This window comes from Tachyglossus aculeatus, chromosome X1 (genome assembly GCF_015852505.1).
Source record: "Tachyglossus aculeatus isolate mTacAcu1 chromosome X1, mTacAcu1.pri, whole genome shotgun sequence".
Taxonomy (NCBI): Eukaryota; Metazoa; Chordata; class Mammalia; order Monotremata; family Tachyglossidae; genus Tachyglossus; species Tachyglossus aculeatus.
The window spans coordinates 40,964,234-40,980,514 of record NC_052101.1 but is presented as its reverse complement, the minus strand read 5'-3'; the positions used below and the strand labels follow the sequence as shown (position 1 = coordinate 40,980,514).

The window sequence follows — 16,281 nt, the reverse complement described above, 5'->3', positions numbered from 1 at the left end:
AGGAAGTACATCTACTGCTTCACTCTTCCCCCAACCTTGTAGCCCTCAAAATCCCAACCTGTCCAGAACTCTCTCAGCTGGGCTCTACATCCACCGCTTCACTCTTCCCCCAACTTTGTAGCCCTCAAAATCCCAACCTGTCCAGAACTCTCTGAGTTGGGCTCCCAGATTTGCTTATACCAAGTCTCTGACTAGTCCTGACAGTTTCTAATCATGACAGGTAGATCCCAAGTGGTGGTTTTCTAGCCCTGTTGGCTCTTTTTTTTATTTCTACATGCCAGACACTGTACTAAGCACTGAGATAGACACAAGCTAATCAGGTTGGATACAGTCCATGTCCCACAAGGGGCTCAGAGTCTTAATCTCCAGTTTACAGATGAGGTAACTGAGGCACAGAGAAGCCAAGTGACTTGCCCAAGGTTACAGAACAGAAAAGCGGCACAGCCAGGATTAAAACCCAGATCCTTTGAACCCCAGGCCCGCACTCTACCTCCTAGGCCATGCTGCTTCGGTATCTGCCATGCTCCGTCGCAGGAACTAATTACACCAAACACTCTTTACGGAATTGCTGGGTAGCCTCTGTTTTCATTGCTTTTTCCTGTGTAATTATTGTTTTCATTGTGGTATTTGCTAAATACTTACTATGTACTAGTGCTGGAATAGATAGAAGATTATCAGGTCCCTGTCTAGACCATAAAAGATCTGTCCCCTCCCAGCTTCCACACTTCCTAAGATCCCCTCCAGCTTTCAGACCCTTTACTCAAAATGAAAAAGTTGGCACTTATAGGTGTAGCATCCCCAACCCTCACTCCGGGAGACCCTCAATCCTGCCTAGAGTCCAGGTCCCCCTTTCTTGGACTCCCCAAAGCACAACTTACCGACTGGTGGCTCTTAGCTGAGACAATCTTCACGGCATCTGGATCCCATATGACCAGGTCGCTGTCAGACCCCACAGATACCCTCCCCTTCCGGGGGTACAGGTTGAAGATCTTTGCCGCATTGGTGCTCGTCACGGCCACAAACTGATTTTCATCCATTTTCCCAGTAGCCTGTTGAGGGTGGAGGGGACAAGTGACTGGCTATTAGCCCAGCAGGGAAACTCCCACCGGGAGATGGGTCTGGGACACTGGTGAGAATCTACCCTGATCAGAAACTACAAAGCCTTAGGTGGACAGCTGCTTCATTCCTCACATGTTTTGAATCTGCTCAAAAATAACAAGGCTGCTGGGGAGACCCCAAAAGTCCATGATAAATTGCTGGCAGCCACCTGCTGTAGGTATCTGCTAAGGCAGTTAGTATTCCCCGCAGCACTTATGTATAGATCTGTAATTTATTTATATTAATGTCTGTCTTCTGCTCTAGACTGTAAGCTTGTTGTGGGCAAGGAATGTCTGTTTCCTGTTCTATCGTACTCTACTCAGCACTTGGTACAGTCCACTGCATCCAGTAAGTGCTCAACAAATATGATTGATTGACTGGAGTCTTCTGTTCCAGGAGAAAAAGGATTCACTGTAGAGTTCACCTCTGACCATTTCCTCCAGGGCACATTTTGAGGAAACAGACTCTCTCATGGAGGACATCAGTAAGAGCCTTCTTGAAACCAGAGCTTGGCAGATAAGTGCTTAAATGACCTAAGAGTTTACTATATCCTGAACACTGTGCTAAGATCTGGGGTTCACTATCTGAGAGGTAGGGAGAGAAGATTATTTAGATTGAGAGATGAGGAAACTGAGGCAGAGAGAGGTTGACTGACTGACCCAAGGTCACTCTTTAAGCCAGTGGTAGTTCTAATCTCCTGGTTTTCTGACTACTAATCCCATGTTATTTCCACTAGGCCATTCTGCCTCTCTTCTGTACGTAGATTCCTCCAAAACAGCACTGGTGGAAAGCCAACATGGTGCCTGTGTTGGGGGACAGGTGTGGGATTCCCAAGGCCCAAAACCGAACGTCCCCACCCCATCCCACCCCTCCATTGCACTGTCCCCCCTCCCTCCCCTTCCCTCATGTCCCTTCCACCCAACCCGGGCCTTCTCACCACTGCTTTGTCCCAGATGACAGACATCCTCTCCTCGATTCCGTTCGTTCCCTCCGGGATTGCCGTGAAGTTGTCCTTTCCAACTGCCTTCTGGGCAGTGCTGAATGTGCAGTGGGCACTTCCTGAGATCTGCAGGTCACCACTGTCCAGGTAGAAAGGCTCCAAGTGAGAGGCAAGATAAAAGGCCAGGCCAGGGAATGGGGGGGACGGCCTGTCCTTGCTCAGCTTATCCTAATCCGGGCCAGGCGGCCCCAGCAGGAGGGCAGGGATAAGCATCCTGAGGCCCAAGCCAGGACATATATCTTTAGATTTATGGATACGGAAGGAGGTCCATAGGCTGGCTTGGATGGAATAGAGGGCCTGAATCCTGTCCCTTCAATATAAATGGTGAAGGCTCCTACTGGATGGAGCACGGGCCTAGGGGTCAGAAGGACCTGGGTTCTAATTCTGGCTCCGCCGTTTGTCTGTTGTGTGACCTTGGGTAAGTCACTTCACTTTTCTGTGCCTCAGTTACCTCATCTGTAAAATGAGGATTAAGATTGTGAGCCCCATGTGTGACCTTGGGTAAGTCACTTCACTTTTCTGTGCCTCAGTTACCTCATCTGTAAAATGAGGATTAAGATTGTGAGCCCCATGTGGGACATGGACCGTATCCAACTTACTAGCTGGTATCTACCCCAGCTTTTGGTGTAGTGCCTGGCATATAGTAAGCACTTAACAAATACCGCAGTTATTATTATTGTTACTATCATTACATCTCTACCTTTCAGTCTCTCTAACCTGACCCTGGAGAAAGCACTTGGATGTTAGGTTTCTGATCACTGTCCTCTGCAATGGGCTGGAGAGCTACTGGGGGGGTTATTATATATTATTATTATTATGGTATCTGTTAAGTGATTACTATATGTCAAGCATTGTTCTAAGTGCTGGGGGTAGATACACGCTGAGGGAGGCAGCATGGCTTAGTGGAAAGAATGCAGGCTTGGGAGTCAGAGGGCTTGGGTTCTAATCCCGACTCTGCCACTTGTCTGCTGTGTGACCTTGGGCAACTTCTCTGTGTCTCAGTTACCTCATCTGTAAAATGGCGATGAAGACTGTGAGCCCCACGTGGGACAACCTGATTACCCTGTATCTACCCAAGCACTTGGAACAGCGTTTGGCACATAGTAAGGGCTTAGCAAATACTGTAATTATTATTATTATTATACAAGTTAAGTCAGAAACATTTCCTGTCCCACACGGGGCTCAGTCTAGGTAAGAGGGAGAGCAGACATTGAATCCCCATTTTACAGATGATGAAGCTGAGGCACAGAGAAGTGAAGTGACTTGCCTGGCATCTCATAGGAGGCCACTAGCAGAGCCAGTATTAGAACCCAGGTTCTCTGATTCCCAGGCCCATGCACTTTTAACAAGGCCACGCGGCTTCTCTAACTGATGGTTTGCTGTACAAATCTCTAGCATTGAGGGGCCCCATGCCCTAGCAGAGCCGGGAAAAAAGCCTCTCGTTGCTGTTTTTCTGATTCTTTTGGAGTACGCCAATGGCAGAGATAGTGAGGGGAAGGGGATGGCAGGGAACGGATGTGTTCACTGTATCAATTTCCACTCCCATCCTGTCAGGGAGCTGTGGATCGGGAAGAGCCGGCTGAGAGGATGGAATGGACTTTGAACATAAGAGGGAAGGTGCTTGATGGCTATGAAGAAGGAAACTGGCCCAGACCCAGGGATCGATGTGGAATGAGTGCAGAAACAAGAATGGAGCCCCAGGGACTGAAAGACAGGTCCAGATCCTCTCTCGGTACGCCTGCCTGACTCCTGGGCAGGGACCAGAGGTTGTATGGAAGTTAGGTAGAGGGGAGAGGTCCATTCATGATGAGGAGAAAACTACAGTGACTACATTTCTGAGAGCCTCGGTACCCACTTCAAAACCTCTATTCATTCATTCATTCATTCAATCATATTCACTGAGCGCTTACTGTGCGCAGAGCACTGTACTAAGCCCTTGGGAAGTAGAAGTTGGCAACATATAAAGACGGTCCCTACCCAAAAACAGGCTCACAGTCTAGACAATAAAATAAGCTCATTGTGGGCAGGGAACAGGTCTACCGACTCTGTTGTACTGAATTCTCCCAAGCGCTAAGTACAGTGCCCTGCACACAGTAAGTGCTCAGTAAATATGACTGACTGACTGGAAACCAGAATCCTTTCCCAGCCCTTTGCTGAGGAACCTTGCGTTACTGTTGTCCCCAAGAGGTGGGCATACAATGTACAACCAATGTCCTTGACATTCAAAATGATCAGGATGCTGGCAATTTTGACAGAATTCCAGGAGTGAAAGGCCTTTTCGAAGTAGGGAGTAGGGGCTTCCTAGTTTTGGAAAACACAGAGTAGAAAAGCACGGCCAGCTAACTTTTGTAGATCCTGAACCAGCCGAGGACCCCAGTGGAAAGCAGAATCTGGAGAGGAGAGGAATTCCATGGGTTTTTGTGGTCAAGAGTCAGGCTTTGGATCTGCACCAAAGTTTAATGTATCTGAAGTCTTGCTGTACTCGGATAGCTAATTCAGAGAGTGGCTAAGCATGAAGGAGCCAGATCCAGTAAAGCTTTAAATATTTATCTGTTTAGAATCTACTTAGGACAACTCCACTCTCCTCCTCAGCAGCAATTCAAATCAAAGGTCATTTTTGCAATTCACAATTTTGCAATGGTTCAAGCCATTACACACTAAGCTGTTTACTCATCAAAGCATTGCTGTAGTGAAAGCCCATCCACTGAGTCCATTTCCACTGGCCCTCTCACCTTCTAACTCCACCGTCCACTTTATATAAGTATCATACTCTCCTAAGCACCTAGTATAGTGCTCTGCACAGTCAGTGCTCAATAAATAGTATTGACGATTGACTGATAGATATGACCGGAGTCAGCACCTCCGATCTCTTCTTGGCCTCTCACCCAAGACTCTTCGGTTACCTGCTCCTCCATTTTTTTTTAATGGTACTTGTTAAGCACTTACTATGCGCCAGGCACTGTACTAAGCTCCAGGGTAGACACAAGCTAATCAGGTTGGACACAGTCCACATCCCATAGTGGGGTTCACACTTTTCATCCTCATTTTGCAGATGAGGTAACTGAGGCACAGAGAATTTAGGTGACTTGCCAAAGCCACGAGTGGTGGAGCTGGGATTAGAACGAAGGTCCTCTGACTCCCGGGCAGGGGCTCTACCCACTAGGCTACGCTGCTTTTTTACTGCAGTAGAACTGGGCCCCCGGCACCTACCTTGCCAGTAGGGAGCTGATGTAATCAGGGGTGGTTGGGTCGGGGCTCAGAGGCGGGGAGGTGACGAATGCAGCCGCTTTGGCCCAATTCTTGCTCCAATAGTGGGTCCCATCTGTTCCCAGGCTGGCTGTGATTGGCTCACCAAACACCACATTTCCTGGCGGGAAGAAAGATGGAGGCAGGGATAGAGGAGAGGTGTCGTCGGGCCTCCTGACCTGGCTTCGGAGCCAAAGTCGCGAGTCTGGAACCTTCCGAAGTAAAGGGACTCTCTGGTTTTCTAGGCGTACAGTAGCCTCCTTATGCAGATTCCTTTCTCTGCTTGTTGGCTGTTTAGTACTTCGTAAACTAATCTAATCAAGAAGTAAGCAGTTTGGGAGGAGTCAGAACCAGGTACAGGGCCACTGGTTGGGTGGAAACGTGGTTATGTGTTGGCTGTGAAGACTACGGGAACCAAACAATGGTGCCGTTTTGGTTAAGGGGCAGGTAAGCAACTCTTACTTAATCATATCCTCTAGACATCATTGCTTCTAGACCTTGTCTGTCTCCTGGTGATCAACGGGAAAGAGATGATCCTCAAACACCCTCCCAGAAGCTGAGGCAGCAGGGACTTCCAGTTTTCCCCCACAAAATACCAAATTCTACTTCATAAACTTAAGAAATTACAAAATACACACTGGCATCTAAAATGGCCCATAGAACCATTAGGCAGCATTGGCAATCTTCCTAATTTCTTTGAGGCCTTACTCACTGCCTGCAGGAGATTGAGTCCCCATTCTGCCCTGCCAACAGAAAAGCAGTTTCAGAGGAGCATTTTTATCAGTGCCAAATAGGAAGTGTTATGCTCATCTGTGGAAAGTGACTAGACCATTAGTAACTGCAGATACCTTGGGACATTGTGTGGTACAGACCCAATTATCAACAACTGGGAGGAGAAACAGATCTTCCAGTAAATAATGGGGTTATAAGAGGGACTCCATTCTTAGAACACTTTTGAGATAAATAGGCAGCAGGAGGCTTATGAAGTGAAGGCAGAAAAGTAGAGAGCAGACCTCTTTTCCTGGCTTGTGAAATGAGGTCAGCAGCACTCTTGCTCATGACTTTGGTGACGTAGAGAGGACAGTTGGTCTGGCTGGCAATGGTGATGGCCCGGAACACAGCTTCAGCCTCCAGCTAAAACAGGAAGGGAAATACATTATCAATGAGCGCCACAGGTAGCGAAGGTGGAAGGTCTCCGTGGCACTGTACTAAGTGCTGGGGTGGATATAGGAAAAATCAGGTTGGACACAGTCCCTGTCCCATGTCTCCATCGCCATTTTAGGAACTGAGGCACAGAGAAGTGAAGTGACTTGCCCAAAGTCACACAGCAGACAAGTGGCGGAGCCGGGATTAAAACCCATGACCTTCTGACTCATTGGAGAGAAAAGTTAAACGCATTAGATAGTACCTGTATCTGTAACCTCAGATCTGTACCTTTTAAGCACTTGGCATTCACCCCACTCTCAGCCCAACAACATCTATGTTCATACCCATACTTTATTTATTTCTAATTATGTCCGTCTTCCTCTTTAGGCTGTAAAGATCACTGTGGGCAGGGCTCGTGTCCACCAACTCTGGTGACCTGTACCCTCCCGAGTTTAGTACAGTGCTTTGCACATAGTAAGTGCTCAATAAATACCACTGATTGACTGATTGGTGTCACGTCCATAACCTTGAGGAGGGATGTCCAAGAGGACAACCATCACTGTTTCTCCAGGAGTCCTGATGCTCCATTAGAGACCAAGTCCAGGACCCGATGGATTATGGAGCTGCCTCGGATGCCTGCTTCATCACATAAAATCACAAGCAATCTCCCTTTCTCCCATTAATGTAGTTAGATGTATCAAACTTTGGGGGAGATTAGAAGAGGGAGAGCAACACTTCTCTTTGGCTCCCCTCCAATCTGGATACCAATTTAGCAAATGCCTGTCAGGGGATGCTTGGACTCCTGTCTGATTCTCGCATTCTTCCACTCTCCGCAATCTCCGGTCTGTGTGGGTATTTCAGGAGGTTAAACCACTCTGAGTGCATCTCAAATAGAAACTTGAAAGGAAGGCTGCCTCCTTCTAGACTGTGAACATGTTGTGGGCAGGGAATATGCCTATCAACTCTGTTGTACTGTACTCTCCCAAGCGCTTAGAACAGTGCTCTGCACATAGTAACTGCTCGATAAATACCACTGATGATGACAATGACTTCCGATAACTTCCTGCACTTAGTACAGTGCCGGGCAGATACAAAGCGCTTAACAAATACCACAAAAATAAAACAGCCTCTCTCACCACGGGTCCTGCTTACCTCTTCTGGTCTACTCAGCACGTGACCTTCTGGACCAGTGATTCCCATTTCCAACATCCTGGTTTGTTCCTAGATGAATGAGACAGAGACACGAACAGTTAACATGGGGAAAATCTGGAAGCGAGCTTCAAACTAAGAGGTATGAGATGAAGAAGACTAAGGCAAGCATCTGGAGGAGTTTTTGTTTTTTTAATTTTCTTGTTTCAGAAAGTCAATCAGTGTTCTGAAGAAATACTAATAGGTAAATCTGAGACACTTAAGGTAGTTTCTCAGAGCGAGTGAAAATGCTTTGCTGCTGGATAAGAGAGGATTAGACAGCGGTCTTTTACTTGGAGACTAGATTTGATTTTTCTGGAAATCATCTACTTTTGCTCAAGTTCTGCCATCTGTGGATGCAGTCATTAACCTTGCAGTGTGTTTATGGGGTGACTAGCTGTACAAACTTATGAACATAGGCTTATAATCTACTATTTCCCCTATCTCTAATTTATTTTAATTTTTGTTTCCCTCTGTAGACTGTATGCTGCCTGTGGGCAAGGGATCAGGTCTACCAACTCTGCTGTATTGTACAATCCCAAGTGCTTAGTATAGTGCTCTGCACATAAGTGGTCAATAAATACCACTGATTGATTGATTAGGGTTGGCTTGGGACCAGGAAAGGAGGTACCCCAGAAGGAGGGGGTGTACCTTAAACACCCCCCTCCTCACTGGCTTTTCACAGCCAGCAGGTCCACAGACAGTGAGAAAACCACTGAGCAGTTTAGGGGTTAAAAGTAATTGCCCGCCCCCTGCACTAAACCCTCCTCATTAAACCCATGGAAAATCAATACAGAAAGTTCCCGGTTAGATCTGCCAATTATAATAAGCCCAGTCACCATACTTCTCTGGATCCCTCCCCTTCTCCCCCACCCCGACCTGACATCAAAACACTCATAATGAAAAGTTCGCACCTAAGAATCACAATATCTGGTAGCCACATGCTACTGAAAACAGAGGAAAAAACATTATCAAACTTAGGGGGCTTCTCCAGTCATGCTTTGAATTACATGGAAAAGGCCAGTAATTGTAGTTTATAAGAAATTGTTTGTCACTGGAATTTCACTGTTCTGCTTCTGGCAAGGGAGTCAGAAAAAGAAGCCTTTCGTACTTGGCGGTTGGATTCAAAGACAGGATAATGGGACTCGAGGTCAGGTACTTTGCAAACTTCTGTTCTGGCTTGTCCAGAGTACATTGGATCCTTTTACCCCTTGACCACTTTTGGTCCTCAAAATACGCAGCTCACAATTAGTGATAAATAATCCCTTTCAATCTTTAGAGACATTCTTTAGGGTTCTGTTTATTTTAAGGATTGCTAATTGCACGTCACTTTGATGCTAAAAATTGGCCATCTGTCTCCTCCTAGTCTTCTTCCACATACGGGATGTCTGCATTGAATTGCTAAGTAAACCCATCCCCACACCCGTAGAACAACACAAACTGCCAACATGATTCCCATGTGGAATAGTGACGTGTTGGTCCTGATTATCTCCAATCTACTTCAGCAGCTCAGTACAGGACTTGGCACATAGTGAGTGCTAGATGAATACCACAATTATCATGATTTTGGAGGTTCAGAAAGTCACTTTTGATGGTGCACCTGATAACAGAACCACCTAAAATTCACTAATGGTACAGAAGGTGGCAGCTATTATCTCTCTGGTGAGCAAATACTCTAAAAATCCTTTTGACTGAATTTACAGAAAGGAAACATTGCAAGTTATTTCTACTGTCAGTTGGAATTGCAAAGTATTTTTAAAATTTGTGCAATATGGCATCACCTTCCAGATTAAAGTATTACTGATTTCTATATATATGTATATATGTTTGTACATATTTATTACTCCATTTATTTTACTTGTACATATCTATTCTATTTATTTTATTTTGTTAATATGTTTGGTTTTGTTCTCCGTCTCCCCCTTCTAGACTGTGAGCCCACTGTTGGGTAGGGACTGTCTCTATTTGTTGCCAACTTGTACTTCCCAAGTGCTTAGTACAGTGCTCTGCACACAGTAAGCGCTCAATAAATACGATTGATTCTAAAATATATACTAGCATCATTTCATTTTTGTATTAACTACAGAAACATTTACTCTAATTAAAGAAAACCCTAGGTGATCCAGACTAGGAGAGCCTGAAGAATGGATAGAGTGGAAGAGTTGTTTCCTAGAGACAGAAATCATGTTTTTGTCTTATTTGCTTATCCTTATGCTTATTTCAAATTCTGTCACAAATTATTTACACTACTAATAATAGTAATTGTGGTATTCGTTAAATGCTTACTATATTCCAAGCACTGAATCAAGGGCTGAGCCAAAATAAGATAATTAGGTTGGGCACAGGCCCTGTCCCAAAAGGGGCTCATCTTTTAGGTGCTAATCTAAGGCAGAAGGCATTAATTCTATCAAAGATTATGCATGCTGTTTTCTATTTAAGATGTTCCCAAGGGGTAGATATCATTGGATTGTGAGAAAAGCACATTCATTTAATGCCCCATATCATCATAGCCATGGTACAAACAGTGGACACTATAACCAAACAGATGCTAGGATGGGGGAAATCGTAACAGGTTGTTGGGAAAACATTTTCTTTTATAACTAAAGATCAACCTGATGAGCTGAAACTTTCCCCACATTCCAGCTCGTTACTGCATCACAATCTATTTAGACTAGATCTTCGTAAACGATTGAGATGAAAGAATGCAAGAAAATTAATAGAAAATTTCACTAAAATCAAACATAAAGTCTGCCATGCAAATATTTCAGGAAAGCATCAGCTAGAAATGGCAAAGATTTGTCTAGGAAATATTTGTGATTTTTTAAATGTAAAAATGGAGGTGGACAGGGGTGGGGGAAGTGTCACAGGACAGACAGGGGAAAGAGTGAGGGGTGACACTTTTCAATCCCCTAAAGGGATTTCCCAAACTCTCAGCCTGATTAGGGTCAGCCTCCCTAAATAGCCAGGAGCAGCTCACTTCCTTCATCACAATCTCAGAAAGGCAAGTCTAATCATTATGGAGTTACAGCTCTCTTGGAGCCAGACGGAGCCACAGCCAAGCAGGAAAAAAGCTGGATATGACTCCAGAGAACTTAACCCCATGTGGAGCTGCTTTTCAGTGTTATACTTTGATGCTCTTCACGATGGCACATAAAGTCCCAAAGTTGAAAGACCTAGTCATCTTAAATCACTATCCCCTCCATAGTACTGTAGGTCAATATTACCAAGTTTCACGCTCTACTCCGCTCATTTCCGTATTACCACAACACACTGGCCACACACAAAATGGACAAACCTTAGTCCTCCAACATATGAAGAGAGATCTATCTCCATTACTGCATACTCTATCCCCACCCCCTTAACTCTGAACAGCCATTTTCATTCCACAAGCCCCTGTCTCGTCCCCTTACCCACCCCCAATCCCTTTCCAAATCTGCCCTCTGCTCCCATTAAGAACTCCAGGGATCTTAATCTTCTCCACCTAACCCAATCTATCTTGCCCCGTCGGGCAACCTGTTCCAACTCGCCTCTCCCAAGGCTCAAGACACTTCTCTTTCCCCCTCATTCCTCCCACCTAACGCTAGCCCACCAGTTCCCCTCCTAGATCACCCTATCAAGTCACTTTCTCCACTCTTACACTCCTCCTTGGTGGAAATCCAAAAACCAAGCTGACCTCTGTCAATAAAAATTTACCCTTTCAAGTTATATTCTGCCCTTTCACTTGTGAAACAATGCTACTGCTCCTCCCTAGTAGACTCCCTTGCCCAGAGCTCCCCTATCAACTATTTCAGCTCTTCAAATCCCTCCTTAAATCTCTACAGCGCTTTCTTCTCCCTCCTTAATTCCTTGGAAACCATTTCATTAATAAGGTTTGAGGCCAACAGATTTGAGCTTCTCATGACTCGCTTTTCCTCCTCAACTTACCATATGCCCTCATTCTTTATTCACAGAGGCCTTCCCAAAGATCTCAGATCAACTTATGAAATTATAACACATCCCCTTTCACCTATAAAAACCCTGGCTTCCACCCTTCTCCCCTCTTTCATGTTCTCTTCAAATTCTTCCTCTCCTTGGCCTCTTCCCCTGCTTTGTGACCTCAGGCACGTCTCAAATTCTCTGTGTCTCAGTTTTCTCACCTGTAAAATGGGATTAAAATAGACTGTCTCAGATTGTGAGCCCCGTGTGGAACACGAACTCTGTCCAATCTGACTTCTATATATCTATCCCAGAGCTTAGTACAGTGCTTGGCACAGGATAAGTGCTTAACTGATACCACAATTATCATGAATTATTATTTCCTTCTGTCTTCAAACATGTCTAAGTCTCCCTTATATTAAAAACGGTCCTTGACACCAAAGTACTCTCCCCTTATCACTCTGTTTTCCTTTCCCAAACTCCACTAATAGTCTGATTCCCTCTCCTGCTTCCACTTCTGCCCTTCCAAATCTCTGCTAGATACCTTTCAACTTATATTTCATCTTCACTCTACTGAAATCAGTTTTGAGTGTCTCCTGGTGGACTCTAATAGCCTCTTCTCTTTTCTAACCCTCTTTGACCGCTTTGCTGGTTTTGGTCTGGTGGATCATCCTGTCTGAAACACCTTGCTGGCCTTGGTTTGATAGATACAACTTTCTTCTGGTTCTCTTTCTAACTCTTCAACTGCTCCTTCATTTCGTTTGCTGGCTCCTTTGTCTCTCCTTTTCTCTGTGTCTCTCAGGGCTCAGTTCTGGGGCTCACTACTCTTCTTTCTTTAACTCTCTCCAGGCTCTCAGCAGCTCATATGCATCTATCACGCAAATCTCCCAGTCCAGTCTTGCCCTCTTGTTCTTGACCTCTACAGCACTGTCATTGGTCCATCTCCTGGTGAGTCTGGATGAATCACTGGCATCTTAGGTTTATGACCCATACTGGGCTCCCCACCTCCCCTCCTGAACCTTCTCCTTTCCCTACTTTTCCACCCAAAGCCATCAACACTACCATCCTCATGTGACCATCTGCCTAGATCTCTCAGGGCAGTAGAAGGGGAAATGACAGACTTTCCATGATGATGTACACCTGATTTGAGGGGAGTTGTTTTCTATGTCCTGTCAATCACTCCTAGAATAGCTGGCTCACTAAATAACATTTTCAAAAAACCAAAACTCCTATCGACTGTTTGCAATACTCTGGCTCTCTGTGATCTATCTGTTCCCTTTTCCCACAACACACTAGCTTGAGCTTTTCATCCTTTCCAAGGAAACCCGCTAACCGACCTTGGCTTTTGATTCTCTTACCTGCCGCTCACCCTTTTCCCATGCCTGGAATACGGTCCCTACTCAACTTTGCCAAAACAATCCCTCCCTTCAAAAGTTCTCCTCTAGAGGGGTTTTCCAGATTGATTCTCACCCCCAACTCAAATCTTCCCATTATGCCAGTCCCTTAGCCATCTAAGCATTCTTATTTGTTGATTGATTTAATTTTGATTGATCGATTTAATTTTGATTGATCAATTTAATTTTGACTGATCAAATTTTGATCAATCTAATTTTGATCGACTGATCCAATTTTGATCCACCAATTTAATTTTGATCCAGATCTAATTTTGCTTGACTGATTTAGCTGACTTTCCAATTTGTGATTATTATTCATTTCTACTCTATTTGTCAATATATGTCTCCTTGTCTCCTCCTACACCTCAGGGCTTGAGATCACAGACTTATGTTTCTTCTGAAAGTTCCCAAGTGTCTAGTATATAGTTGGCACTCAATAAATACCACTGATAATGATCTACATGTTCATAAGCTCAATGGAAATCAAAGTAGAAGGAAACAAGGCCCCCAAAGTTGGTGAAGAGTGTCTTGTTACAGATTTAATGAAGCCCTAATTAGAGCTGTTACCCAGCTGGCATGGCCTCTCACATCTGGTCCATTCTTGCTGCCTCAAGGGATACATCAAGACCATTGTGCAGGATGGAAATTGGGAGGGAAAGAACTCTCCGGGCCCCCTGGCAGATTATCAGATGTACCAAGGGGCCGAATATGTCATTGCTTTTCCAGCCTGTTCTCCAATGGGGCTCCCTGCCATTGTGACTAGGAGAAGCAGCGTGGCTTAGTGGCTACAGCACAGGCCTGGGAGTTGGAAGGACCTGGGTTCTAATCCTGGTTCCGCCACTGGTCTGCTGAGTGACCTTGGGCAAGTCACTTACCTTCTCAGGGCCTCAGTTACCTCATCTGTAAAATGGGAATAGGAGTGTGAGCGCCAAGTGGGACAGGGACTGTGTCCAACCTGATTAACTTGTATCTACTCCAGTGGTTAGAACAGTGCTTGGCACATACTAAGCTCTTAAGAAGTACCATAATTACTACTATTATTACTATTAGGAGGGGCAGACAGTTCTATAGCCTGTGTTCAAGACCCGTTTTTGGCCTTTTTTGGTAACTGTGGGCTCTGCAGTCTATCATCCAATTCTGGCTTTTAAAAGCTCCTGCTTTTTGTTTCTCCTCCATTCACTCCACAGAATGCTTTCTCAGAAGAAACTAAGCTCAGACATTTATTATCCAAATTCTTCTCAGTAAGAGTTGCCCACAATATTTTCTCCCAGCGTAAAACAGGGTGGGAAAGAGAGGAGTGAAGCATTAGAAGGGATGAGGGTGAGAAAGTGGGGTGAGAGGGAGGGAGGTAAGTGGCAAAGGGGGGTGAGGAGAGAGGAAAGAACTGATTGGGGAAAGACGTCAGGAAAGATAGGCAGGAGAGAATGTTACCTGTGCAATGATGTCTCCATTTTCAGCATGAACTTGAGCTATGGCCCCCAGTTCCCCAAGGCAGCTAAAGATCTCATACAGCTGAAAGAAAAAATATAATAATAATAATAATAATGATGGTATTTGTTAAGCACTTACTATACTATGTGCCAAGCATAGCACTAAGTTCTAAGTACCGGGGTAGATACAAGGTACTCAGGTTGTCCCAAGTGGGGCTCACAGTCTTCATCCCCATTTTACAGAGGAGGTAACTGAGGTGCAGAGAAGTTAAGTGACTGGCCCAAAGTCACACAGCTGATAAGTGGCAGAGCTGGAATTAGAACCCACGTCCTCTGACTCCCAAGCCCGTGCTCTTTCCACTAAGCCAAGCTGCTTCTCTGATACCAATGACACCTCACAGCAGATCCCAAAAGAACATTCCCCTCCAGACTGGGAGCTCGCCGTGGGCAGGAATGTGCCTGTTTGTTGACATATTGTACTCTCCCAAGTGCTTAGTACAGTGCTTTACACGCAATAAGCTCTCAATAAATACGATTCAATGAACTTCAAAGACTCCTAGTGGCTAAAGAAGCTGGAACTAGGACCAGGAAGATGGAATGAGTAACCGCAAGGGAAGTTGGAAAGCTCTCTCCAGAGCTTAGAACAGGGCTTGACACATAGTAAGCACTTAATATAATAGCGATAATAATAATAATAATAATAATTTTAAAAGATAAGGGAAAACCTGGGAATTAGGCTTCTCATTTCAGAGCTCTTCAGTCCCATGCCCTCGGCCCCCAAATCCATTGTCCACTGGCCCACCTTCGAGGCAATGCGGTGGCCACAATACAATCGATCCCATAAAGGCTGTGTTCGAAAGTTAATACTCCCAAGCTGTCAACCACGCTCAGCTTCACGCGGGCCCAAGATAAGACTCAGTGGCTGATTAAGGAGCAGTTCCTCTTTCGTTCAAAATTACAGTCATCGAGAGGAATGGTTCCTATTACAGGGTGCTTGGCTGGAGTCACGGAGGGAAGCCTGCAGCCTCCCTTAGCTCCATGTTCTTGCTGTTTCTGGGTTCTCTCGCAGTGACCCCAGCCAAATGAACTAGTGACTCATGAAAATGACAAACCAATCCCCAGGTAACAATTCGGCTCGAAAAAGACAAGCCACCAAACCCTAGAAAATAATTCAACATTACCTCTGTGTTGGACATCTGATACAAGTCCTTATAGGCCATGTAAACCATGAAGGAGTTAACTCCTAAAGCAGAGAGGAAAACAGGGTAAAGGTCTATTAAACAAAACGATTCCCTTCCTTTTTCCCCCATCCCTTTCTTCTTCCCAAACTCCAAAGCAGCTTGTGATTAGTTCTCAGTCTATCAAGCCAAAGGCTGATGGCAAGAGGTGGAGGGGAAAATACAAGAGTTTCTTGATGTTTGCCAAGGCGCATTTGGATCCCTCCCAATTCCAAGATAACCAAATCCCCAGCAGATCCTTAATAGGGGAAAGAAAAGAAAACAGAGGGTAAAGTTGTGGATGTTGAATGGTCCCTCTCTAAACTCTTAACATTCCCCTCTACGTCCCTAATTTCTCTCTCAGACCCCATTTCGGACCTCTCGTCTTTGAGTTATTTAAACCCCTCTTGAATCTACTGAAATTTTAGGCCTGTTCAGCTCCTTCTGCTTCCTACGAAAACTGTGTTTCCTTGGACTGGGACTAGTTTTGTGTTAATATGTGAATAAATCTATATTCACATGGTTCACATCCTTCGAGGTTGCCCTTAACCCACAATCCCTCACTGCTTTTGCTCTCTCCATATCTTATGCTCCCAGAATTTAGAGAGCTGGGATAGGCACGGAGGGAGGTGGTTGCTGAAAAGGGA

The 16,281-nt window shown here is 45.1% G+C and overlaps 1 protein-coding gene across 1 annotated transcript in view; it reads right to left on the bottom strand.

Annotated features, from left to right (window-relative positions):
* The window catches only part of DPYSL3 (dihydropyrimidinase like 3), a 56,964-nt gene that overhangs the window by 3,121 nt on the left and 37,562 nt on the right, over positions 1–16,281 (bottom strand). Inside the window, exons 5-11 of the mRNA XM_038740166.1 lie at positions 15,599–15,660; positions 14,419–14,499; positions 7,643–7,711; positions 6,358–6,478; positions 5,309–5,465; positions 2,036–2,177; positions 879–1,049 (exon numbers count right to left, since the gene is read on the bottom strand). Coding sequence (XP_038596094.1) covers positions 879–1,049; positions 2,036–2,177; positions 5,309–5,465; positions 6,358–6,478; positions 7,643–7,711; positions 14,419–14,499; positions 15,599–15,660 — 803 coding nt within the window. The remainder of the gene's footprint in view (positions 1–878; positions 1,050–2,035; positions 2,178–5,308; positions 5,466–6,357; positions 6,479–7,642; positions 7,712–14,418; positions 14,500–15,598; positions 15,661–16,281) is intronic.